Source organism: Sciurus vulgaris (genome assembly GCF_902686455.1).
Source record: "Sciurus vulgaris genome assembly, chromosome: 14".
Classification (NCBI taxonomy): Eukaryota; Metazoa; Chordata; class Mammalia; order Rodentia; family Sciuridae; genus Sciurus; species Sciurus vulgaris.
Window position 1 is genome coordinate 36,527,582 of NC_136475.1, and position 24,948 is coordinate 36,552,529.

The 24,948-nt window shown below is 41.7% G+C and overlaps 2 protein-coding genes across 8 annotated transcripts in view; one reads left to right on the forward strand and one right to left on the reverse strand.

Annotated features, from left to right (window-relative positions):
• The window catches only part of CTNNA2 (catenin alpha 2), a 1,097,968-nt gene that overhangs the window by 737,269 nt on the left and 335,751 nt on the right, over nucleotides 1-24,948 (forward strand). The window lies entirely within an intron of this gene.
• LRRTM1 (leucine rich repeat transmembrane neuronal 1) lies at nucleotides 6,915-23,098 on the reverse strand. 4 transcript variants are annotated; one of them, XR_013758937.1, is made up of 2 exons: nucleotides 20,342-23,098; nucleotides 6,915-7,574 (listed from the first exon to the last, which is right to left on the reverse strand). XR_013758937.1 is itself a non-coding variant. In XM_079109545.1 (2 exons), exon 2 carries the CDS (start codon nucleotides 22,207-22,209, stop codon nucleotides 20,644-20,646), a length of 1,566 nt encoding a protein of 521 aa, XP_078965671.1. In that variant the 5' UTR covers nucleotides 22,210-22,268; nucleotides 22,541-23,098; the 3' UTR covers nucleotides 20,281-20,643. The 4 variants fall into 4 exon arrangements, 3 of the variants coding, with proteins under 3 accessions (XP_078965671.1, XP_078965672.1, XP_078965670.1); XM_079109545.1 differs by lacking the exon at nucleotides 6,915-7,574 and having other exon boundaries at nucleotides 20,281-22,268; nucleotides 22,541-23,098; XM_079109546.1 differs by lacking the exon at nucleotides 6,915-7,574 and having other exon boundaries at nucleotides 20,281-22,268; nucleotides 22,537-23,098.

Genomic DNA, 24,948 nt, shown 5'->3' on the forward strand with positions numbered 1-24,948 from the left:
GGCATCCAACAATGAGTAGAATAGAGTACTGATAAAAAGAAATGCATAAATAAGAATTGACTTCTGTGAGCATGGGTCTTCCCATCATATAGAGGGTCTTGAACTTTTTTCTTGCCCAAGTAAGATACAATGGTCAATGTATTGAGAGTTCTGTGTCATAGCCCAGATGCCTTGGAGATTTGCTTGATGAAAATAGTTTATTCTACCCTAAGGTTGGGATCAGGCACCTCTTCTTACTTGGGCCTGTTTTGAAATGGAAAGGTTTATTAGAATGGCATCAGCATTGGAGTGTTGTACCTTTGCTTACTCTTTGTAAGTTTGTTTCCTCATCAGTTCAACAATACCTACCTAACAGTGTTGTTGTAAGGAGAAAATGATATAAGTGTCTATACTTGCCAAAGTCAGGACCAGTCTCCTTGTATGACTTCAAATATTTGTTTTACTTTCCTGCCTTCATTATTTTGTTGAGTTGATCAAATGGGATCATGTGTGCTGGCTAGAGCACTTCATAACTATATAATACAAAACAAATAACGAATTAGTATTGCTGACACCAACCCATGCTGTAGGAGCTTGGAAATTCCAGCAGGTTCTCATGACTCAGATGTCCCCAGCTGTGTTAGAGGCAACACTGGGGATGGATTTGGGCATTTTCAGTTCAGAGCTTTGCAAAAAAGTGGAGCTGCACAAATCAAATGAAGTTCTGAAGCCTTTGGTAATGCAACAAAACAAAAACATATACACGGACCCTTGATTTGAGAATGGTACATTTAGATCATATCTTTTAGTCCAACTCTATTTAGCCATTGGTGAGGTCCTAGCCTTGGGCTTTGCATAATCTTTTGCTGACCTTTCCACCTCTTTTATTTTTTGTCTCTTCAAACAGCAAATTTTGATTGGTAAAGGACTCTTGGATAACTCTGAAAAGCATTATGTGAATACAAAGTTTTGTTTATTTTCTTGGTGAGTTGATTTCTCCCCTTGAAACATTTCTTTTTGAAATGCTTCAGAGAACTGTTATCATTTCTTTCTGTTTCTCAAGAGAGTCATAAAATACTGATATAAAAAAAAATGGCTATTTCCTAAAATGTCTCCTCTTGCCTCCATTGATCTGAAGGGATCTGGGATCTCCAGGGTGACCAGAAATTAATCATACACAAGTGGTATTCAGACACATTCCTGGGTACTCACTCAGGATCCATGTTTTTAAGGTAGTACATTGTCAAGGCCCAAGACAGGATTATGAGCTCATTAGAAATGGAAAGACTCATTTGTACAGCCTGCAGTGCTCAGATGTGATTCACTTCTGGAGGTGAAGTCATTGGACCTCGTAAAAAGGACAGTTTCAGATCAATGGAATCAAGCCTATTGGATCCTCCAAATCAGTCTTTTGGGGATCCCAAGGATGAATGTGTGATGAGAGTGGAGTGTCCTACAAAGGGAGTTTACACTGAAATATACATGTTAGCTTCAAGGGAAGAGGAAGAATTTGAGAGTGAGGGCTTTAATCAACGATAAGGGTCAGTAAGTGTTTTCAAGAAGTTACTTTCTAAACAGTGCATATTTGCATTTATGGGTGTGAAGAATCAAAGGGTAAATAATAAGATAGACTTGGCACGTGAGACCCACTGCATGGGGACCTCATAAATGCAACCCTGGATGTAGAACTTATAAAGTGTTTGAGTTGAATTTTGAATGAGTCGTGTTTGATCAGCTAGAAAAGAACCCATTTAATGGCATACTACAATGGAAAAGTATCACATAAGTTATAACAGATGATACAGTTTGTATGTGTCTCCCAAATACCCTCATTGCAGCTGACAGCAGCTGGAAGAATGTCTTTGTGCCATTCTAAAGATGGAGGGAAAGCTTGCCTCGCAGGGAAAAGGACAGTTCCCCAACCACAACAAACACTATAATAGGAAGGATAGAAGAGGGGAGAGGACAAGAAGGGAATATTTGCTTTTTTTATTACTATAATAAAATACCAGAGCCAGGCTACTTAATAGATGAAACAGTTTTATTCTTTTCATGGTTTAGGAAGCTGGAAGTTCAAACAGCATGGCACAGACCCTGGCATCATCCTGTCTGCCCCTGGCTGCATCATACCATAGCATATATATCTGTGTGTCTCTCCCTTTATTCTTACAAAACCACCAGAATTCAATTATCTGGTCTCTGCTATGATAATCTAAAGGGCTAAGTTAATCACTTCCCAAAGATCTCACCTCTAAACAACATAATCAGATTAAGTTTTCACCTCTAAATATCATTAACATAAAACTTTGGGGATGAAACTCCTGTATGATTTTGAAGGGGGCAAACCATATTCAAACATAGCAAAGGGTAAGGAAAAGAAGAGGTTAATTAAAAAAAAAAAAAAAAAAAGAGGGAAAGGAGAAAGAAAGTGGCTATAAAGAAAACAACCAACCACTAATAATCTGAATGTTTAATTATGATGTCAGGTATTTGCAGTCATATCATCTCAATCTCCCTGAGAAAGCAAATTAGTGTGAGTGAAATAATTCAATTCAGGGAATCAGGGGAAGGAATTCTGTCTTCCTGCTTGAACAGCAGTTATAGCAAGGGGCATTGTAAATTCACTGGGACCACCCAAGTTCTTACTAAATTATTTTAAAATCTTAACAAAAGATTCCATTTTTTACAAGGCCCTGGGTTCAATTCCCAGCACTGCAAAAAAAAAAAAAAAAAAAAAAGAAAAAAAAAATTCATTTTTTAAAAGATGAGGATGTAGAATTAATAATTGAATGAAAATGCAAGCTAATTGGGGAGTTACAAAGGCCTAAGACTGAATGGTACCATACTGCTAGATCTCATTCTACTCTGAAAGCAGAAAAACCCTTAATATTCTCAGGCCACCTGTTCCAAGGTGGGCAGTCAATGGATAAGATTAACTATTGCAAAAGCATTGATGAGAGGTTTCAGCACTGATCCCTGTCCTCAGTAGTTCCTCCAGCCCTCCTTTCCCATGACCCGCTTGGGAACAGAAGCTGTGGCCCATCCTCTCTCAGTTTTGCTCTCAGTGGCCCTAACCAGCTTCCTCTTCATTTCCTCTTCAACAGAGTCTTCCTGTCATTGCTTGCCCTTCCCTCTGTTGTGAAACCCATCAACACCCACCCTTCTGTCATCCCTCATGTCTGACTTTCAATCCTCTTTTGCCCATTGAGAATCCCTCAAAATTGTCTCTGGGGCTGAGGAGGATCCCACCCTGTTCCCTGAGAGATGTCATTTCTGTCGGCACTGTGAGAGACTGACCTTGTGCTTTTTGATTTCTTACTGCACCATCCCTACCTGATTCCATCTAAAATTTTGATAACATTTTTTCCCCCTTGGGAAAAAAAAATACTACTGAGACGTTCCCCCACATGCACCTGTCCTACTGGTCAGTCATGAACTGACTTCAGGGAAGCTGACAAACCCAGCCTGTGTCATTATTAGCCTTTATCCTAGTAGTAGACTCTACTGTTAGGGACAAAGAAGATGGGGAATGACAATAGCAATAACACTTACCACGCTGGTATCCTTCTTAATACAAGTTTCATTCTTAGTTTGGGTCTAGGAACACTGAGAAGAGTCCCCAGTATAACACTGAGAAAGTGTCCATGTTTAATAACACCTACATCCCAGCCTACACCCTCAGGATCAGGACAGGGTATCTTGGTGGTATGCTCACCTTGGAATGATTTCTCTTTTATTCCAGGGCATTCATGGAGACATTAATGGTCACCTTCACTTCTAGTTTTTTATTCAAGAGTCATAATCTGCAGACCCAGTCATCAGTTCCTTTTGTCCCTTTATTTCCTCTCAGTGGGCCCACTGGATACTCATGAAAATTGATAAAACTCAGAGAGGTCATGACTCTTGTAAATAAAAATTAGCATTCCCTTTAATGCTCATCAGACACTCAAATTCTGATGTGGGATTAGATTGCCTTCTCATCTATGAGCCTTTGAAATGAATTTGTAAAGAATACCAGTAACATTTCAACCATGAGAGTTTGCATGGTGTTATAGGGCATAGTTGTGTGATAACTAAGTCAATGAGATAGGTGTAAAATTTATTTTACAATAGGAGTGAAAATATTTCACTTGCTCATTTTTTTTCTCTTTCAAAATTGAGTATTAATTCCTATGAAGATTCTCTTACCATTCCAATCTCTCTCTCTCTCTCTCTCTCTCTCTCTCTCTCTCTCTCTCTCTCTCTGTGTGTGTGTGTGTGTGTGTGTGTGGTGCTGGGGATTGAACCCAGGCCCTTGTGCATGCAAGGCAAGTACTTTACCAGCTGAGCTTTATCACCATCCCATCCCAATCTCTTGATTATGCTATGGCCCTGGAAATCTAATATTGGTCCAGAACTTTCAGGAATGGTGTTCTGATCTTTAGGCCACCTGACCCCCATTTCCCTTGTTTATTGTCTTGTGCCCTCATCGTCCCCCAAAGACAGGCAAAACTGCTCTTCCTGCCAAGTTTGAGTACTAGAGTATCTTCTGAGAATGAAACACTGGTTGCTATTCCTCACCTTCTTAGGAGTCCCTCATAACCACTTCCTTATGGAGTCTTGTCACTTCCTACATCCCCACTAGTTGCAACCATATTATCCTTCCAATTTCAAATGTTTTCTAAGTCTTTCATTGCTCTAGATTCTCCATCAACCCCCTTCAAGCACTTCCTTCTGTTTCTTTCCCTGTGAGACACTTCTCCTTTCAGGATCCTGAGGAAACACTACTCTGGATTCTGTAGTTCTTTAAGGGTAAGAGTATAGAGGAAGGATCCTAGAGTGATTAGCTGTTTTCTTACTAGCTCATTCTGTTGTAGAGAGAATACATTCTTTATTGAAATGGAGGAAAATTCGATCTAGCTTGTCCTCCTGATTAAGTATCTACTTATAAAAAATCAAATCATCGCATGCTGTTGAGCCCCTTACTAGTATTTTCAGCTGATGCTTCCCACTCGCTCGCCTGTGTCTGTGCTGCTGCACATTGTGGACTGTTCTGGAAAGCTCTTTTCTCCCATTCTGCCTGTACCCCTTCCACATTGACCCAGTACAAAGTCCACCTTTTTTTAGTCAAGCTTTATTCAACCTCCCATCTATTTTCTGAATTGATAAAATCCTCTACTTTTGCTGTATCCTCAGGGGGACTTGCTATACCTGAAGGTATGGTATGCATGTTCTTTAACCTTAGTTTGTCATCACATGTGTGGATATTGTGACTATTCCATTGGTCTGTAAACCCTTGGAGAGAAGAGCCATGTCTTGCTTTCTTTGCATCACCTATGTGCCTAGAAACTAACTGAATTGAATTGATGCAAATAAGTTGTCCCCTATGACCAGGGTATAATGTGACATGAAACATATATATGCATGTACATAAGTATATAATGTGACACAAAACATATGCATGTACATAAGTACATGAATAATACAAACAATGAAAAGAGATCTCCTTGGGGCAACCCGGATAGTTAACATGAATACTACTGACAATGACTGTTTTAACACCTTCTGGTGGTAAAAGAGAAAGCCTACAGCAAGCCGAAGGAAAGCACTGGGAAGGCAGCACAGATGTGTCTGTACCTTCAACTTCATGTTGGGTCACCATGAAACTTTGAATGTATATTAACGAAAGGAGATAACAGAGTAGGTATGAGCATAGGGAAGGTTATGAAAATAACAGGCAGCTTTGAGTTGATTTGTATACACCAGAAAGACCTTCTAGTGGTTCCTTATATTTCCATCAAACCTTACACTTATAAAATGCTATCACGTATGTTATTTTGTGTAATAACATCTACTGAGGTCCATAGGCTAATTATGCTGTATTACAAATAGCATTATAAGGAGATATGCTGGGTACAGCCAAAACACATTTAACTGGTGATAGTTATGTTTGGTACCAAATGTGAAGATGATGATAATGATATTGACAATGATACTACTGATGCTAATGATACTTATTGAATGCTTACTGTGTACCCACCATGTGTAAAATGCTTTACATACATTAATACTACTCCTTGCAAAACCCTCAATTTAGAAATTTTAAACCATTTTGAGACTAATAGAGATTAATTGTTTGCTCCATATCATACAGCTGGAATACTACAGAGCAAGCACTCATATTAAGCCTATTGTATTCCAAAGTTCAGTCACTTTTTCATTCCTTGGGACTCAAAGGCCACGGACCAAGCAAACACAACAAAGAGGAGAGCACAGATTTTTATCTCATGATAAGTGCTTAATTTGCTCTTCTAGTAGAGTATAAATGTATGTATTAACCAGCTCAAAGTTCACTGTAATGTAAAGCCATTACATTTACTTGGTGCTTCATCCCATTTGAGAGTGCAGATCTGTGGGCTTAGGCAATTATTTTCTTAGTTAATGACTTAATTACCATCTCAAGATTCAATCTTGATACTCAAATCATCTTCCCCTGCTAACTCTGTTTATGTTAGAAATGCAAAAACACACTTCTAGGCCTTGACCTTTAGTTTCTGCTCACAGTTCTCCTGTGATAGTGTCCCAAGTATGGGACATTAACTAAAGGTGAGACAAGCAGTTGAAACCCCATGACCTCCTTAGCACAGGGATTGAAAACCTTTAAGCGATCACCACAAATTTATGTTTGCTGTTGGAAAATTGCTTTGGGAAATGATGTGGATCACAGAAGTAAATTTCCTGTCAAGATAAACTTTTGTAGTGAGCAAAGCAGAATTTGGGGGAAAAAGAGATCCCTAGGTGTTTTATCTCATTTTTATTAACATTCTTTAATATTTACCACAGTCGTACTTTGTGAGCCAAGCTGTTAGTGGAAGCATTGAACTACAGAGAAGATTCGGAAATTTCTCTGGAGAGGATAGCTTCAGTCTCATTTTACAAACAGAAGCTGTTGGTGACAGATGTGCTTCAAAGAACTGGCGGTAGTTAAAAGAATTAAGGTGAAAAATACAATCCTTAAAACCCCACCACGCAGATACCAGGATTCATTGTATCTGCACTGGCCCAGATTCTTCAGCCAGTTTTCAGAAATTGCTGTTATGCAGTCTGCACAGACGGTGGAGTGCTTGGACAAGGAAGGGAGGGGAGGAAGCTTGGCAGTACCAGCTTGGAGCACGAATCTTCTTTTCTTTTTTTTGCAAAGAGCTGGGTCTAGGTAGAAAATAAAAACAAAAACAGGTGCTTCCCTATCTTACATCTGCTTCATCTTTTGGGTTGGTGACCCTGGATAAGCAGGTGGAGCCCAGCAGGCTGCTTGATGCTGGATGTGTGGCTGAATTTTTCTGGAGTTCAGGACTATTTGGCTGTGGGATCCAAGAATGTTGTCTCACAGGCTGACAGATACAGGACCATAGGGGAAGTTAGTACTTGAAGGCTCAGAAAAGCAACGCGTGCACTTTCAGTGGCAAGGATATGATGTATAAGTGATTGTCAAGGAACCAAACTAGACTTCTGCTCCCACCTTCTTCCAGGAGTCTCTGTTTAAGCTTTCAGAAGATCAAGCAGGTGTATGCTGCTGGAGAGAGGTATGTTCAGAGAAAGAAGACAGGGTGTTGAATCTGTTGATAGAAATGTGAAGAATCATTATATTTAAAAAAAAAAAAAAGCAGGAAAGGAGAAAGAAAGAATACAGTTATCTAAGGCAGGTCTCAAAGCATCTGCGAGGGAAGGTACTGAATGAGGTTATCTTTGTCATTTCCTTCTTAACTAATGCTACCTGACCCCAAGGACAGTGAGGGACTCTCTCCTTCATTCCATTTACTGTACTAATTATTCTGTACTTCTACTTTTGCTACTAATCACTAGTCCATCTCCTCCCTCTGTGGAGATTATTTTTGGGTTTTTTGTTTTGTTTTGTTTTGTTTTCTCTTGTTTTGTTTTTTAGATGTTGATAGACCTTTATTCTATTCACCTTGAGGATCAAACCCAGGACCTCACATAAACCAGGCAAGTGTTCTGCCACTGAGCCACAGCCCCAACCCCCAAGATAATTTTTGTATGACAGTTCTGGTGTTCTCCTTAAATGAACCTCTTAAATTCCAGGTGTGGTGGCACACCCCTGTCTTTCCAGTGACTTAGGAAGCTGAGGCAAGAGGATTCCAAGTTCAAGGCCAGCCTTAGCAACATAGGGAGACCCTCTCTCAAAATAAAAAGTAAAGTAAATTTTAAAAGGACCAAGGAGGTAACTCAGCGGTATAGAACCCCTGGGTTCCATTCCTAGAAATAGATAAATACATAAAAATTAATTAATTAATTAATTACCCTCTTGAAGCCTCTTCTTAGTTACCAGTTCTAGAAATCAGTTGCTCTTCATGCCATCACTTTCTCTCTGTTTGTCTTTATAAATATAACATATGACTAGGTTGATGAAAGAATGGGGCCAGGATGATTGTTGATTGAGAACTTATTATTGGGCAACATCTTGGCAGACTCCATATGCTTAATCTGGTGATCAGAAAACCTTCCTAAAATCCTGCAAGGCAGTCAGGGGTGTGACCATTCTAGAGGTGTAGACAGCAGGTTCACAAAACAGACGTAACCACCTGCCCTCAGGCATGTGAAGCTCTTGGGTCAGACTCTTCCATGAGGTAGAAAGGAGTCTAAAGAGGCCCTTCCTGTCACGGAGCTAGCAGCCTTCTTTCATTTTCATGGCCTCCCTGCCACATATGTGCTCAACAGATGAATCATGTGGGACTTCATTCGGATTAGTGACTAACAGCAGGAATTGAAGCAGTTGGGAGCACACAGCCCTGGGAAGTCCTACTGTGTAGGGAGCCAGTCACACAGCTCATGTCACCACTACTCTAAGAGTTTCCACTGCCTTAAATCGTTGCATAGGACCTCACAGCTTTGGAGATTCTGTCACTCACATTATCTCATCTGATCCTTACCAAATTCTTAGGAAGTAAACTGAGCGGGGATTATTTTCTGAATTTTATAGGTGAGGGAATTGAGGTCCAAAAAGGTGCTGATTTATCTAAGCCAGTCAATGGCAGAGACAGGACCAGGGCTCTATCTGTTTAATTCCATGCCCAATAGTTTTTGTTGTTGTTGTTGTTGTTTAACTCCATCATGAAGCCTGTAAATAAAGACAACTCTGGAATGTACTGAGTACAGAAACTGTACATGTTCAAAAAGTCTCCAAGTCCTAGTTTTCACTACCAAAGTACCTTCTCAAAGCCTCCCTTGGTGACCTACAATGATACTTTTACTTCTTGCTGTTGTCTCTTCCCCTTGTCAATCAATGTCCTGCTCAGTGTTTCCCAACCATTTTCTTATTATCATCCTGGAAAGACCAGAGGTTTTCCTAGTTACTCCCTCACCCTGAATTTTAATCTCACACATATATTAAATATTTTGATGTACTATATGTATATCTGTGTTTTATACATACAAACAAGTAGGGTATTTTTTCCCACCCACACAAGAAAAAATTTTGCTCCTCAGTGCAATATTGTCCCATTGAGAATGTATGGTTTAGCTCATAACTGTGAACTGAGTGTTAAAAAAAAAAAAAGACATACTGATGGTTGGAAGGTAAGAAGGGAGATAGAAAACAAAAAACAAAACACATTAGCAAAGACACAAGTAAAACACAAAACAGAAGACAGTCCTTAGTTCCCCAACATTTAATGCTTTGTCTAAAAAGTACAGATTCATGTATTGAGGTTTGGTTTCACTTTGACCAAAGTACTCCCAATATTCCTGTCTCCAGCTGGAGCAGAGCACATTCTAATCATTCTATAAATGAATCACAGGAAGAGTGTGATTTAGAACAGAACCAATTTTGTTTATGTACATGCAAAGTAGAATGCTCCCTCTGACCAGACAGCTTCTATTTGTGAGGTTTGGGAAATCTCTAAGGGGATTGGAACCTACCCTTGGTGGAAGTTTAATAAATTTACCACTTTGCCTGTTGATAAGTGAGAACAAAGAAGAATGTGTTGGAAATGATCCTTACTTTCCTTCACCTTTTCAACTCCATACCCTAAACTACCAAATCAGAGAACTAAAATCCACTACAGACACGTAGATGCTCCACTACTAAGAAAGAGACACTCACTGCAGACGAAAGAAAGAAAGGCCTGAACAGGTAAAATTGACTTGCTCAAAGGTCAGGAACAATTTGGCAAAATGAGAATGTAGATTCTACCTCTCAGTAGAAGACCTCCTCTCCTAAAAGAGAGGGTCAACCTCAGATTTGTACTTCTTCCTTTGTTACATTTGCTTGAACAGCATCAAATCATGACTGTTTGTACACAAAGGAAAAGCTTCTCAAATGCCAGCAAGTCTGTTACAACTGAAGATATATACTTAGTGTCTTGGGGACCTGTATGATTTAATATTGCCAATATTAAATAAGAGTTTGGGGGTTTGATAACAATTGTGAGCTGTGTAGTGGCTTTCCTCCTTCAGGAATTGGCCACTGACAACAAACAGCTCAGAGGGAAAATGAGTTTTGCTGTCTCACCAAAGACCCATGCACATGGACAATGCTTCCATCAGCTGGTCACTAGCCTTCAGTTCTTATGAAAATTGGAAGATGGTGCTGAACCCACATGTGTAACCAGATGTGTGTGCAGATTCCCATACATATTGCAGTGGTGGAATAGATTTTCCAGGGCTGCCTGACCAGAGTGGGAAAGTCCAGCCAGTTAAGAACCAAAACAAAATTAGTGAGTGGTGTAGGAGCTAGTTGGAAAGCTATGAAGGAAAATTCATGTCCCTCGAGTACCTCCAGACTTCACTCTTCCTCCTTAGTCCTCTCCTTTCTGGCTCAGTGCTTTCAAGAACTCAGACTTTGGGGTATTATCTTATTACAGAAAAAAGTGTAGGGAGCATGGCCCTAGAAAGCAAATTCTCAGGCACTTCCAGGCTTAGCCACTCCCTCACTGTGGGACTTTATTTTGTTTATTTATTTATTTATTTTTTTAATGATACTTGTGTAACCCCTTCCATGTGCCAGTCATTGTTCTCAGTACTTTACAAAGAATGACTTATTTAAATCTCAGTAATAACTGATTTAGTTCTTATACGGACTCTCTCTCCAATCAGAAAGGTTAAGAAACTTGCCAAAGTCACTCAGCCAAAATTTGAACCCAAGATCTTGTCTCCTTTAACACATGCCACCTTGGTAAGTGACTTTGGGCAAGTCACTAGACCTCTCTGATAGACCTCTCTGAATTTCAAGGAAGAAGGAAGGTTGATCACAGGGTTTAAATAAGAAAATGTTAAGGATTTAGGAGGTTGCTGAGATCCTAGTAAGTGAAACAAAATAAACACGCCCATGGGTGGGGGATTTGCCTTTCATAAATGGTCCAGGAAGAAACAGAGGCATTTTCTGCATGCTGTCATGGTGAATCTGGCAGGACTGTGATGGCACAGTCCTCTGGCTAGTACCTCACCTTCACAGGTAAAGTGTTTACAAGTTAAACAGTTCTGTTTTTCACTCAGTGATTATTTGCTTAATCCCTCGAAAGAAATGGTAAGCTACTTTGATTAAATGAGTTGAGCAATAGCATTAGAAATTGAAAACTCCAATATGTTTTCCATCTGTGCGTTTCAGATACAATGCAGTGTTCCCTGTTCTTCCCTACACTGTTTGTTCTTGTCTGTTTGGGCTTTTGAAATAGTTTGCAAAAGAAGATCAATATGAGAGACTCAGATAAACATGGCCTGGACAGCAAGCAAAGGAGTGAGGCTGAATTCTAAGAAGGACCATTATTTTTAGAGTAAAACTTTAAAAAAAAAAAAAAAAAACCCACAGATTGCAGGGAAATATAGATTTCATTGAAAATGCAATCACTATGGAGCAGACAGTGATACAAAATCACAGAGTGCATGGTTGTTCTACAGCTGAGGAACAAATAACAGTACTGCCCTGGTCAGCTGAAGACAGATTGTTGTATTATTCCATTAATTGGGTGTAACTTGGCTTTTCCAGACCTTTCTATGGCAGAATAATCCAGTTCCTGAATGCTGCTGTGCTTTCTTGCTTTTATTCAAAGCTGCCTACAGTATCTCTGAGATAGAGGTCCCTGACACACTGTGTGCAATATTGAAGTTCTAAGTTGACAATAAACACACTAATGGTAAACATCTAAAAATACATGATTTTTTAAAAAGGACTTTGGTTTAAGGAGTTAAAATATATGGGAAGATCCAATCTTGGCTTTATTTTATGCCCCATGAACTACTGGTGGGTCTGTTCTAGGACATGAACACTTGCCTCATGTTTCATTTAAGGGGAACAAGGCCAGATCTCCTGTCCAAATATACATCACCCAGCTGTTTCAGTGCATGAAATTCTAGTATTAGAGCTATTTCTTTAAGGTTTTCCCCTAAAGACCCTTATTCAAGCAGCAAAAATCTCTTATCACAACTCATCGATCAATGTCCTACTAGAATTTAGTTTTCACATTCTTGGAAGAGCTGGTGGGAAAGCCGATGAGGGCAGTGGGCTGAATGGAAAGGGAACATGTAGGTATTAGTGGTATTCAGAAAGAATTGATATCTTTTTGGATGTCTCCTGGGCATTCTGGAGGCTTCTGTGGCAAAGAAATGAGTGTCAGACATGGGGTGGTTATGAGGGGGGGGATGGTCACAAAAAGGGGCAGAAGAGAGACTATGGCACCAAACTTAGGAATTTCCAGACTCCATTGGAGGAAAAGATATAGAAACATGTGCACAATGTGTTTTCCAGGAGTCCTGGAGAAGTTATTGATTTGGGTATTTTGAGCAGGGTCAATCTCATAATGACACAGTCAATCTGAGAAGGAAAAATATTTGGTAGAGGAGGAAGGACACAGAATTTAGAAGAAGCAGTTCCAAGTGCCAGGTTCAGCAGTAGCAGTGACCTTGGGTAAGCTACATGACATCTTCAGATCTGTGTCTTCTGGTCTTAAAAATAAGACAAATTTATGTCTGCCTTGCAGACTGTTGGGAAAATGAAATGAATAAAATAATAATTGTAAATGGCACTTGGTAAATTATCAGGTGCTCAGAAACCAATTCTAAGCACATTTGTGTTTACATATCTTTCTCCTATCCATGCCACCAGGTGGAACTGATGGGGAGAAGGGAAGGTCTTCACTTAACCCTGAGGCCATCCAGCTCAGGCACCAACCTACCATGTACATTTAATGACCTGCAGTCAGACACCTATATGTTATAGATATGCTGTGATTCCCGAAACCCTCTCACTGGGTGCTTCTCAGTGTTGCTGATCTTTGGAATCACTTAGGAAGTTTAAAAAATAATCTCCTTACCAAGGAAACACCCCAGAGCTATTAAATCAGAACCTCTTGGGGTGAGATCCAGACATGAGTATTTATTGAAGTTCTCAAGTAGTTCCAGTGCACAATCAGGGTTGAGAATCATCCTCCCAGCTAAGCAAAAGAGAAAGAGGATGCAGCTGGAGAATGAATTTTTTTTTTTTTCTCATAATGCAGTTGGAAAAAAAAAAATGGCTTTACAACATTATATTGAGAGGAAGTAACTAACCAACCTGGTAGAGCAGAATAAAGAAAGAAATGACTGAAAAGCTTTGAGGAGCCAGGGTATCACAGCTATTTATGATGATTACTTCATCACTATAAAGCACAAATTGTGAAACTCTACTTCCTCTCTCTCTCTCTCTCTCTCTCTCTCTCTCTCTCTCTCTCTGTGTCTCTCTCTCTCTCTCTCTATCTATCTTTCTCATCCTCCCCTCCCTGGTGGTCTCTCTCTTCCTCCCCACCTTGCCTTTTCTCTGTCTTTTCCTCTCTCTCTCCCATCTCTCTCTCTCTGTACCCGCTTCCGCTTCCATCCTCCTTCCCTGCCCTCATTTTACTAAAGATTTCTCAACTCCTAATATTGATCGTGGTCACTTATATTAAGTTATTTTAGGCATTCTGAACAAATACTTTCCTGTATCCCCCTGCTGCACAATAAATACACACCAGTAACATTACATTCCTGGGCTTTATCTTAGATCTCACTTGTGTGTGAGTGTGTATCCTCCCTAGGATTTCTTTTCAACTCTTGCTGAACATCCTAAAATCTCTATTTTTCCCACCCACACATGCCCGAGCTTTCTCATCTATTTTCCAGCATCTCCTCCTACCTCTCTGGAGCCCCTGTCTCCCAGTGATATTTTTTTAACATACCTTTTCTTATTCACATGGAGGCAAGTTTGATGAATCAGAATGTCTAGGGAATAGGAATTCAGGGAGATTTTAATTTTCTGGTTAAATGACACTAGCTTGAAAACTACTTTTATTTCAAATTTTATTGTTGGAGGAAATAATAAAATAGATGCCCAGAACTGGAGGCATCCTCAGGTAATACTTGGAGAAATCCTCCTAACAACAAAGGGACAGAGGCCTACCAAAGTACGATGGTTCCTGACCTTCCCAAGGCACGTGAATAACAGAACCAGGTCAAAGACCACAACTCCTGACTTCCAGGCCCTATTCTTCCATAGAAGAAAACTTAACCTGTCCTGCAAAAGTGTCCTGGTTAACCAGAACCAGTTTAATCTGAGGCATATTCTTTTACATAAACGTTCTAGCTCCTTCATGATGCCATGTTCCCATGAACTTTGTCCATTTGTTATCTTCACATCCCCAAATGCGTTCATTTGTGATTCTACATCTCTAGACTATCCTGCTTCCAAGGTCTGAGATGATGTCCTTCATAAATATGTCCATCCTACTCCATAGAATAAGCACATTGATTATTTTTTAAATGGGAGTTCATTCTCACCCATCTTCCAGTCTTGGCTGGGAATTGAGAAATTATAGGCATATGAGCTGAAACTGTACAGACTCCAGAACATCTCCTAGAAGAAATATTGTTTCTCGTTTTCACTCTTATTAATTAAATCTTCAGTTAACTTGATGCTTCCCCTCTGTTTCCTAAGTGATGTATTGCTACAGAAAAAGTGGGTCAATGGAGAGTTCTAACTAGCTTTGTCCTAGTTATTTAAGTTTTGCCATATGTTCTTTGAGAAGCATGTGCTAACTACAGGTCTTTTGCTGATTAGCAAACAACCTTAGGGTTTTTAATTTAGGCTTCTAGTTCCTTGGCAAGAAAGAGGAAGATGGAAAAGGATTAGAGCTAGGTGAACTAAAAATTAACCCAGACCAATCCATGCAGAGCTGAAGTATAGCATGTTTAGCCACATATTAATTTCCACTATGGAGCAGGGTTTCTCAAGCTCAGTACTCTTGAAGTTTTGGGTCAAATAATTCTTGAACGTTGAAGATGGCCTATACATCATAGGATATTTATCAGTATACATGACTTCTACCCACCAGACAATAGCACCCCACCACCATCCATGTATAAAAATTTAAACATGTGTCCCAACATTACCAAATAAATGTCCACTGGGTGACAAATCTGCTCCTCATTGAGAATTTCTGACATAGACACATGTTCCATGTGATCACCAAGAAAGAAAGAAATGGGACTAAATCCCTGACAGTAACATATGGACATCTATATCTGTCTGAGTTCAAAAACCTCTAGTAAGAGATGGGATTAGATGATCACTGGTCATTTCTTTTCCTGAAAGCCTAAGAGAGGTCCCCTATATTGGTAGATTCTACATTGCCTGATTACTAGCAGCCAGAGTGAACAAAGTCATGGCCACAGTTCCTGTATTTGAGCATTGCACTTATGTCATTCAACAGTTATTTGCTAAGTATGTCCCTGTGTCCAGAGTAGGCTCTTTGTTGGGCATAGGAGAGGAAGGGACAACCATTCAAGGGAAAACATGCATAGTGAAAAGTCCACTGAACTGAATACCAGCATTCCAAATCATTAGCTGAGAGACTGAACAAGTACTTGACCTCTTGAGCTTCAAATCCCTCATGTAAAGATAAGGTTGCTGATATTCACTCGCATAGTGAGATCATGGTAAAGACACCCATTCCAAGTAAACATTCAGTCAATTTTATTTCTCCATCTTTTCTAAATCTGTCTAATCCATAGGATGCAATAGCAAAGCCCTTCACATTTAGCAAAAATCCAGAACTTTCAGAAATTGTGTCCATTGGAGGAGGTCAGGAGATGGTTCCCTGTCAGAAGTAAGAATTTTGCCTCCTGAATCCCAGGAAAACTTGACAGTAGTGCATTTTCAAATGGAAAAATATGTTTCTTATCACTGAGGTGCAAAATACTCTCAGGAATGCCTTTCCATTTGCTGGATCTCACCACTAGACAACAGGTATGTACTTCACCATGACAAAAGGAACTCAGAGGATACCTAGCCTGCAAAACCAATTCCAACTTATAACTGATGCCTGAAAGTGCTGTCAACCTTAACAGTCCTTTATATCCTCATCAGATTGGTTTTATCGCCATCTTTTCTTAAGTAAAAGTTTGATCATAGAAGAAGGAAAGAAGTGCTGGACAGTTACATAATGTGGTTATGCATATCTGTGTGTGTGTTCTTATATATATGAATGTTTATCAATATATATGTATATATGTGTGTGCTTTTATATACAAACGTATATGTACATGTGTGCATGTGTTTAGGTAGTTATATATGTGAAGATGGATAGATAAATGTGTATGTGTAGTTCTAAACCTTTCTCAATATATATATTTCAGTTTAATAGTCATATTGTAGCTAAATGTATGTTATTGGACATTTCATCAATGGCAAACTCAAATTAACTAACATAACCACCCATCTAATTGACATCTATCTTGACTACCTGAAACTTTATAATAACTCATTCACCAAAACACATATAGATTCTGGTGCTGGGCAATTTTCTCTGTGAGAGAATGTGGAATGATTTTCATCACATTGGAATATGGATCCACTGGTGGCCACTGCTATTTGGCCATGCCAGAATAGAATAGGTGTCAAACTTGCTGACAAGTTGATTAATACAAATTAGAAACACAGGTGGTCCCTAATCCCACCAGTGATCTGTGTGCAGTTGCTTAGGAAACTTGGGAGGAATAACAAGTGGTGTTTGCCCCTCTAATTACTTACACGTACTCATAAATGTGTTGTTGATGCTAAGTCATACCAAATGTCTGCCTTCCTGAAAGCTGGGGGGAAAAAAGGTAAGGTGTTCTTATACTTTTAGGAACTTGGAAAAATATGAAAAGTGTTTTTTTTTTTTTAATTCCTTTTACTGAAGAAATCTTTTCTGTGTGATGGCAACTTTATAGCATATGGTGTGTTGTGGGACAGGTGGTCCCAACTATCTCTGGCTAAGTCTTATGTCGAGGGCTTCCTTTCCTTTGAGTACTGCTAAAAGATAGGTTTCATTTAACCTTCTCCTCTGGTACAACCTAAGAAACTACCAGACCTAAGCCTGATGTGAGAGCATCATTTGTCATTGGAAAATACTTTTTTTTCCTATATAAATACTTGAAAAACCTCAATACCATTGCTGAACTTTAATCAGCTGGGAAGCAACTGCAAATGGAGGGTTAATCCATCACAATGCCCAGGATGAGACATGAATTGTGGCTTTAAGTTCTTTTCAGATAGTACAGGATAATGAGATTAGCACCCTCTGAGGGAAGAACAAAAAAAAAAAAAAGTGCTGCACCTTTAAAAATTAGATTTTTTAAAAATTCTCAGTAGTTTGCTTAGAGGGGTCAGAGCAAGTTTCTTGAAGCTTAAAGATTAATTAATTTGAGAAAGAAAAGATTTCAAGTGTCACAAAACCTTAGTTAAAACTACCATTCTCCCTTATTCTTGTCTTCTTCCTGCCCTGCCCTTCTCCAAAGTAAGAGGCACAGGACCATGAAATGATGTGAGCTAAATTTCTGTTTGTGTAGAAAACATATTTGCTTGCCTGCAAAGACATACCATTGCAGAAACATGTACACACACACACACACACACACACACACACACACACACACACACATCATTAAGAATACAGTTTTCTATGGCTATCATTTGCTCCCAAAGTCCCAGGTTGTAGATTCCTCTTTCCAAAGATCTTTCATTAGATTTCCATGGACTTAAGATCTTCCAAATACATGATGCTTCATCATGGAGTGGGGGAAAAGGAGAAAACAAAGCATGATTATTCTCTTTTTCTCCTGACCACTTTAAAAAAAAAAAAAAAAAAAAAAAAAAAAAAAAAATTAGGGATAGGAAATAAATTATTTCCTGTGTCCATTTTTCTAGGGGACTTGGGGGAATCTATAGTTCTGATGTATGCCAGAAAAGCTTTGTTCCTGGAAGCTTCTCTATAAGCACACCAGTACAACCCTTTGATGCACCAAGCAATAGCAGCTTTTGGCACTGCATTCCTGTAACCTTCCTGTGAGGAGGTTAAGTTAACGGAGACTTCCTCCAGTGGCCACAATTTGGGAATGTTTTTCTTAAAAAAAAAAAAAAAAAAAAAAAATGGTATGCGTTCTTTTAGAGGAGGTCTCTTCAGTGGAGTTTAATTATAGATGTGAGGCACATCCTTGTTCCTGTTACCCCTGCCCTCCAAGTGATAGCTACTTAGAATGGCAATTCCAAATGATCATGCTTTGACTAAATCCAAAACCCCATCCTCAAAGTTTTCAAAGCCCTCTCTCCTAGAACATTAACAGTCTGAATGGGCGTTATGTACATGGTATATGTCATAAAATTATGTCTCAATTATAAAAAAAAAAAAAAGCAAGATGAAGTTTGCTGGTCAGAAAGAATGAGGTGGGGGAGAATTGAAGGAGAGAAAGAGAGAGATGGGGAAGGAGAGACAGAGAAGCCGTCTCCCATGTCTCCCAAGGCTTAACATCTTAAAGATATTCGCAAAATATTTCTCTTGCAAGAGCCTCATAGAAGCCATATTTTTAGGCATATTGGTTTCTCCATAGGTAGAAGAAAAATCTACAAGCAATCTTCAGCTTAAGTAAACCATCTAGTGATACAGTTCTGCATTTCAAAAAGCTGATTTTGCCTCTTTAGGTTTGTGACTGGAAGCATTTGCATTTTGGGGGATGGTGGTGTGTGTTCCTCATCCCACTTCCTGCTATTTGGACTTATCTCTTAAAATGAGGGCCGGGGGAGGAGGTAGTAGAAATAGAAAAGAGATGCCAGTCTTTTAGTATCATTTAGAAGTCTGAGAAAAAGACCTCTGGACATGCCCTGACTGGTTCAGTTTTCACCATCTGCCATCCATGATACTTTATTTCAATCATACATCTGATTAAATTGTTAACTGGTGAAAGACCTTTCCATCCAATGCACACACCCCTACCTGAACCCACTACCACCATCACCGCCTCACTCTTTAACTTAGTTCAATAAAAAGCTAACATCCCAGTGATGAACCTGGAAACCTATGAGGGGTGCAAAGGAGCAGCCAATAATCCCAACAAAGAACAAAAGTAAAAAACAGGGAAAGCAAGCATTACACAAAAGGGCCATCTGAAAAGAGGCAGCTTTTCTGCCCCGAGTTAACAAATTATTTCCATCTCAGTAATATGCAAACAGAATCAAATACTGATCTTCTCCCACCCTGCCTCCACCCCTGCTCTATCAAGTCTGTTCCTAAATTCTCTTGCTACAAGTCATTACCCCACAGGCATTCATCCTGAGTCAGGAATTCCTCTTTCCCCACAGTAACTAGGAGTGTGCTATCATTGCTCAGGAGCCTAAGCTTGCTGCAGTCTTAGCAATGTGCTCCAAAAACACAGCTTTCAGCCCTGAACATTGGGATTCTGCCTCCTTCTCAGTGAAACCACAGAGAGCAGGGACCAAGGAGCTCTCTTGAATATCAGAGGATATGAAAAAGGGCAAAAATGCTATGAATTTTGTTGAATCAAAGGCAGAGAAGAATTATGAACGAGTGGCATTTGGAGTTAAAATTCTGCGATGATTTGAAAGATGGTTACATTAAGTGCAAAAATATTTCTTGCTCATAGGACAAACTGTCTGGCATTGTCTTTTACAAGCTATTTGCAATGATCTCTGCCTCAAAGGCTGAGCAATAATGCCCAGTCCTCAGTCCACCTTTCACTTGCTTTATAATGGTCAGATTACACTGCCCACTCCCCAGATAATATAAAGGGTTTTGCTTTTTTCAATCTTTACTCAAGTGGGGTAAATTAATCTGTGTCATTAAACTGATAAGCTTTGTTTGCCCTTTTTAACATTTAAATAGACTGCCTACTTTGCTTCTTGATCTCTTGATTCTCCCACTGGCAGTATCCTCCCCTCCCCCTCCCCCATCCAAAGGAAATTGTAACTGTTGCTTCTCTTAACACAGGTAACAATTCATTTAGGTTACACCAGTCTGTAAAAACTGTAAATGCTATTTTATTTTAAACGTTTTAGTTTACAAAAAAAAAAATCAATGATTGGTACCTTTTTACACTCTCAGATTCCTGAATATGGACAGATCTTCAAAGGGAGGAAGGAGTTTTCATATGAAATTTAAGATAGACTGTCCAGAAGGTTGTGGGGTGGGGTTTTGTTGTGTTTTATTTCGTTTTTGTTTTTAAGACACAATAAAGCTAAAATGTCAAGTCTCTGGGAGAGATCCCCTTACAGTTTCAGTCAAGGAGCATATCAGAGCACAGACAAGGAGACCCCAGCCTGGTGCCCGCCGGCCCAACCGGCTGCCCAGGCGTTTTTGGTAGCGCATGGGTTGAGAGTCACTGGGACAATCACACCTCGCATTCCCTCGCGGGCTGCTGGTGGCAGGTACAAGAGCCATACTCGTTGATGATCACCAGGGCTCCCTCAATGTGGTTAGGTTTGTAATCAACGTAGTATTCCTGGGCAGACATGGCAGCCATCTGATGCATGGTCTGTTTCTGCTTTTGCTTTCTGCGCTGCGTGACAAAGCACTGTCTGAGCTGCCTGAGGCTGGCTGGGAAACACTTCCAGGACACGTAAAGCACCAAGACCACGATGAGGAAAGAGAAGATGAGGGCCATGGTGCCGGTGACCACTTTGTGGATCTGCACGGCGTTCTCAGCGTGCTCACCGGGGAGAGCCACGGTGGCTGGCTCGGGCGTGCCATCGCGCTGCCCCTCCCCGTCGTCCACGAGCGTGGTGGCTGAGCTGTCAGGGAGTCCCAGGTCACTGCGATTGGTGACTGCCGAGAGGAGGTGACCGCTGGTGGGCTCAGCCCCATCCTCGCACAGGTGGAAGGCGTACACAGCATCCAGGACATCCTCGCCCTGTGCGTACTCCGGGCTGGCGCACTGTAAGTTGCCATCGTAGCGCCCCTGGAAGTTGCTCAGCCAGGAGGCCAGGGCACAGACGTTGCGCCCGCAGTCCCACAAGTTCCCCGCCAGGGTAATGCTTGTAAGTGACTTCCAGGAGTTGAGGATACGGGGCTCGATATAGGTGAGGCGGTTGGAATCCAGCTGCAGGGATTGTAGGTGCGGCACGGTCTCGAACACATGGGGCTCCATGTACTCGATCTCGTTGCCAGACAGGTCCATTTTCTCCAGGTTCCAAACCCAGTCCAGCGAGCTGACCACAATGGCCACCTTGTTCCTCCTCAGGCAGAGGGAGTGCAGAGAGATGAGGCGCGGGAAGTGGGCGAAATTCACCTTGACCAAGTCGTTGTGCTCCAGGTGCAGTTCTGTGAGCTTGAACAAGCCGGCGAAAGAGTTGCGCGCCAGACTCTTGAGCTGATTGTATCCTATGTCGAGAAACTTGAGGCTGCGGCAGTCCTGGAAGATGCGCACCGGCACGAACTGGATGGCGTTGGCCCGCATGTGCAGCGTAGTGAGCTTCCGCAGCCCGTGGAAGAGGTCGGGCGCGAGCGCCTGCAGTTTGTTGTACGAGAGGTCCACGCTGCGCAGGTTGGGCATGGGCCGGAAGGTGGTGTTGGCCAGTTGGGTGATCTGGTTGGAACTCAGCGTGAGTTCCTTAACTCGGCGCAGTTTCTGAAAGGCGTCCCCCTGCACCGAGCAGATGTGATTGTGATCCAGATAGAGCCACGTGAGCTGCATTAACCCCGTGAACTGGCCGGCGCGCAGCTCCGAGAGGCTGTTGTAGCGCAGGGACAAGCCCAGCAGGCCGGACAGGTTGTGGGGCGCCTCGGTGAGGTTGAGCGCCTCGCAGTACAGCAGCCGCCCCTCACACCGGCACAGCTGCGGGCACCCGCTGGGGGCGGCGGGCAGCATCTGAAAGCAGGCCCCCAGCAGACACAAGACCACCCCCGAGGGCCTCCTCAGCAGCCAGTATAGACAGAGACCGAGCAGCAGGAAATCCATTAGCGAGAATCTTTCCAGAGAGACTGGAGAATGTCCATTGGAAGCGCTCGGTCAGAAATCTACATCATATTTTATTCCGAGGGAGGGGGAGCGGGGGGAGGGGGAGAAAAGGGCAAAAATCAAATAAATATATAGAAATAAAGAAGGACCCCCCTCCCCAAGAACCACACGTTCACCTCTAAGCATGCAGAAAGCTGGGCGGCATAGAAAGTTCACAGCCACGGAAAGATCAAAGAGATGGTGATTTGGTCCATGTTAGATGCTGCAGCAAAGAAAAGGGAGGAAAAAAAAATCTTCGGGAAAGAATTTAATTAAAAAGTGTCTTACCCACCCTTTTCCAGAGAGTGACAACCTCCATTCAGCTGCTCCCTTTGTGTGCAGGCTAATTATATGCAGGGCGAGAGAAGACCCCTCTGTGTTTCCGAGGCAGCCCGGGTCCGCGGCCGGCGGATCTGGCAGGCGCACAATGTCTCACTTTGCTGCTCGGCTCGGGGCTGCAAGGGCGGCCGGCGAGGCGGGGAGGCGACTTCTAGGACCTGCAAGTTTCCCAACTACGTGCCGGAGCCCGGGCTTCGCCTTCTTGCCGCCGTTCTTTTCCTCTGCAGTTTGAACTGTGACGTTGTGGGGGGAAAAAAACTCCAAACTCGGGGCTCGCGACTCCCCAGGATTTGACAGTCTGGTTAATGTCCGTCATTGGAAACCACCACTGACCGGCGCCACCTTTTACTCCGCGGAGACCGCCTGCCATTCGCGCCCCGGGCAGCTGCGGAGAGCAGGCTCGCTCATGCTTTGCGGGCGGCGGGGTGGTGCGGGCGGCGGGCGGCGCGGGCGGTGGCGTGGGGAGCAGCGAGCTGCGCCCGGGCTCCTTCCCTCCGCCAGGCAGTGTGCGGCGCGAGCTTGCACAGGCACCTACTGCTCACTGAGTGTCGTAAGCTGCTCACGATTGTGCGTCTTCCCGGAGCACCTCAGACATGGGCAGATTGAAAAGGGGTGGGCATAAAACCAACATTTTACCGAACCACTAAAGTAATGTATGTTCTTTGATGAAATGGAATACACTTTCAGCTTTTTTGTACATATTTCAAAAAAGAGGACGGGGTGGGGGTAGAGGTAGCATCATCAATGACAAGATATTTCCAAGTGGGAAACTGAAATGTTCTGTGCTCTCCCCCATCCCTTTTGGGAAAATACCCCCCCCCCCCCCTTTAAAGCTGTCTACGTGTAAAAGATACGTAGGAATCTGTACCGAAATCCACATTTGGTCCTTTGCTTTACAAAAGCAACTTGAGAGAAGACACAGGAAGGCAATAATTTGGGGCTTGGATATGATTTCTCTCTCTCTCTCTCTCTCTCTCTCTCTCTCTCTCTCTCTCTCTCTCTTTGCGGGCACTGGAGTTCTGCAGTGAGCCAGCCCTTTTTGGTGGTGGATGGGGAATGCTACCCAAACCCATCTGGTTTGGGACGCCATCCTAGTCCCCGTGATGTGAGATCCAGTATGGCAAAACATGTCTGTGTACAAGGACTCTTGCCTGAGATCCTGCTGGGGTTTCATCAGTCTACATAGGTATTTGTGGGACACGCAGTAGATGAATAAAGATTCTGCTGTATGACATGGGGAGGACTAACTCTTGACATGTGATGGTTGCACAGCCCTGCAATACACCTCACCCCAGGAGAATGTCCTAGAGGATGGGTAGGGAAGGGGTAGTTTAAACCATAATGAAGCGTCCTCTCTTCCATGATGAAGATTCCTGATTGAGCTTTGAGACTGTACTAAATTGTGCTGTTTCTCTCCTAATTATGAAGAGAAACCCTGGTCCATTTATTCCACTCATAATGATAGGTAGCCATCTTTACAATGAATAAACTCTCCCTCCTCTTCCACTTAGTCTGCAGGGGCTATTGGTCATCTTAAAAAAAAAAAAAAAAAAAAAAAAAAAAAAAAAAAAAAAATCCTCAGGATGACTGAGTAAGCAGGTGGGAAGTAAATATGGGCAAACCTACCTTCTTGACCAACATGATCATAACAGGTGGTAGGATGTGACTCTCTAGCTCCTCTCTTTGAATTCTTATCATTTTTTTTCTCTAGAAACTCAAAATAAGTGAGCCTCATCTCTCACTGTACTCACTTTGATAGAATTGAAGGTGGATTACTAGAGTTTCCAGGTTCTACTTGCAGATTGGTCAAGAGATTTGAGTGGCCCTTAACATCCAAGCTGAAGAGACCAACCAATGGAATTGAAATCACTAAAGACTGTTGGGACTTTTCAGGAAAAGTCATATGAATAGGGGCATGAATCATTCCATTTAGTATTCAACTATGCTCTGCCCTGGTCATTCATCTTGGAGATGGATCATTTAATTGAAAAGAACACAAATCTGAAATGTCCTAGACATCACATGCTGTCTTAGCAGCTAGAAGAGACGTTAGAAAATCAACCCCCTTCATTTTGCAAATGACGAAACTGAGGCCAAGAGACATCAGGGGATTATCCAAGGTCATATCGCTTTTTACTGGCACAGATGTTTTCTTTTGCTATCTCTCCTTTGGTGTTCCTGATGGTTGCCTTTTCTCACTCTTGCCTCTAACTCGGGACTGGGCACTTGCAGATTTTGTCCTGGCACTTCTAAGGTGCTGCAGAACACTTTAACAGACAGACAAACAATTTTACCATCAAGTAGTTTCACCTCTTGCCAAAACAATTATTCCTGACAGCAGGCTGGCTGATTGAGCCATAA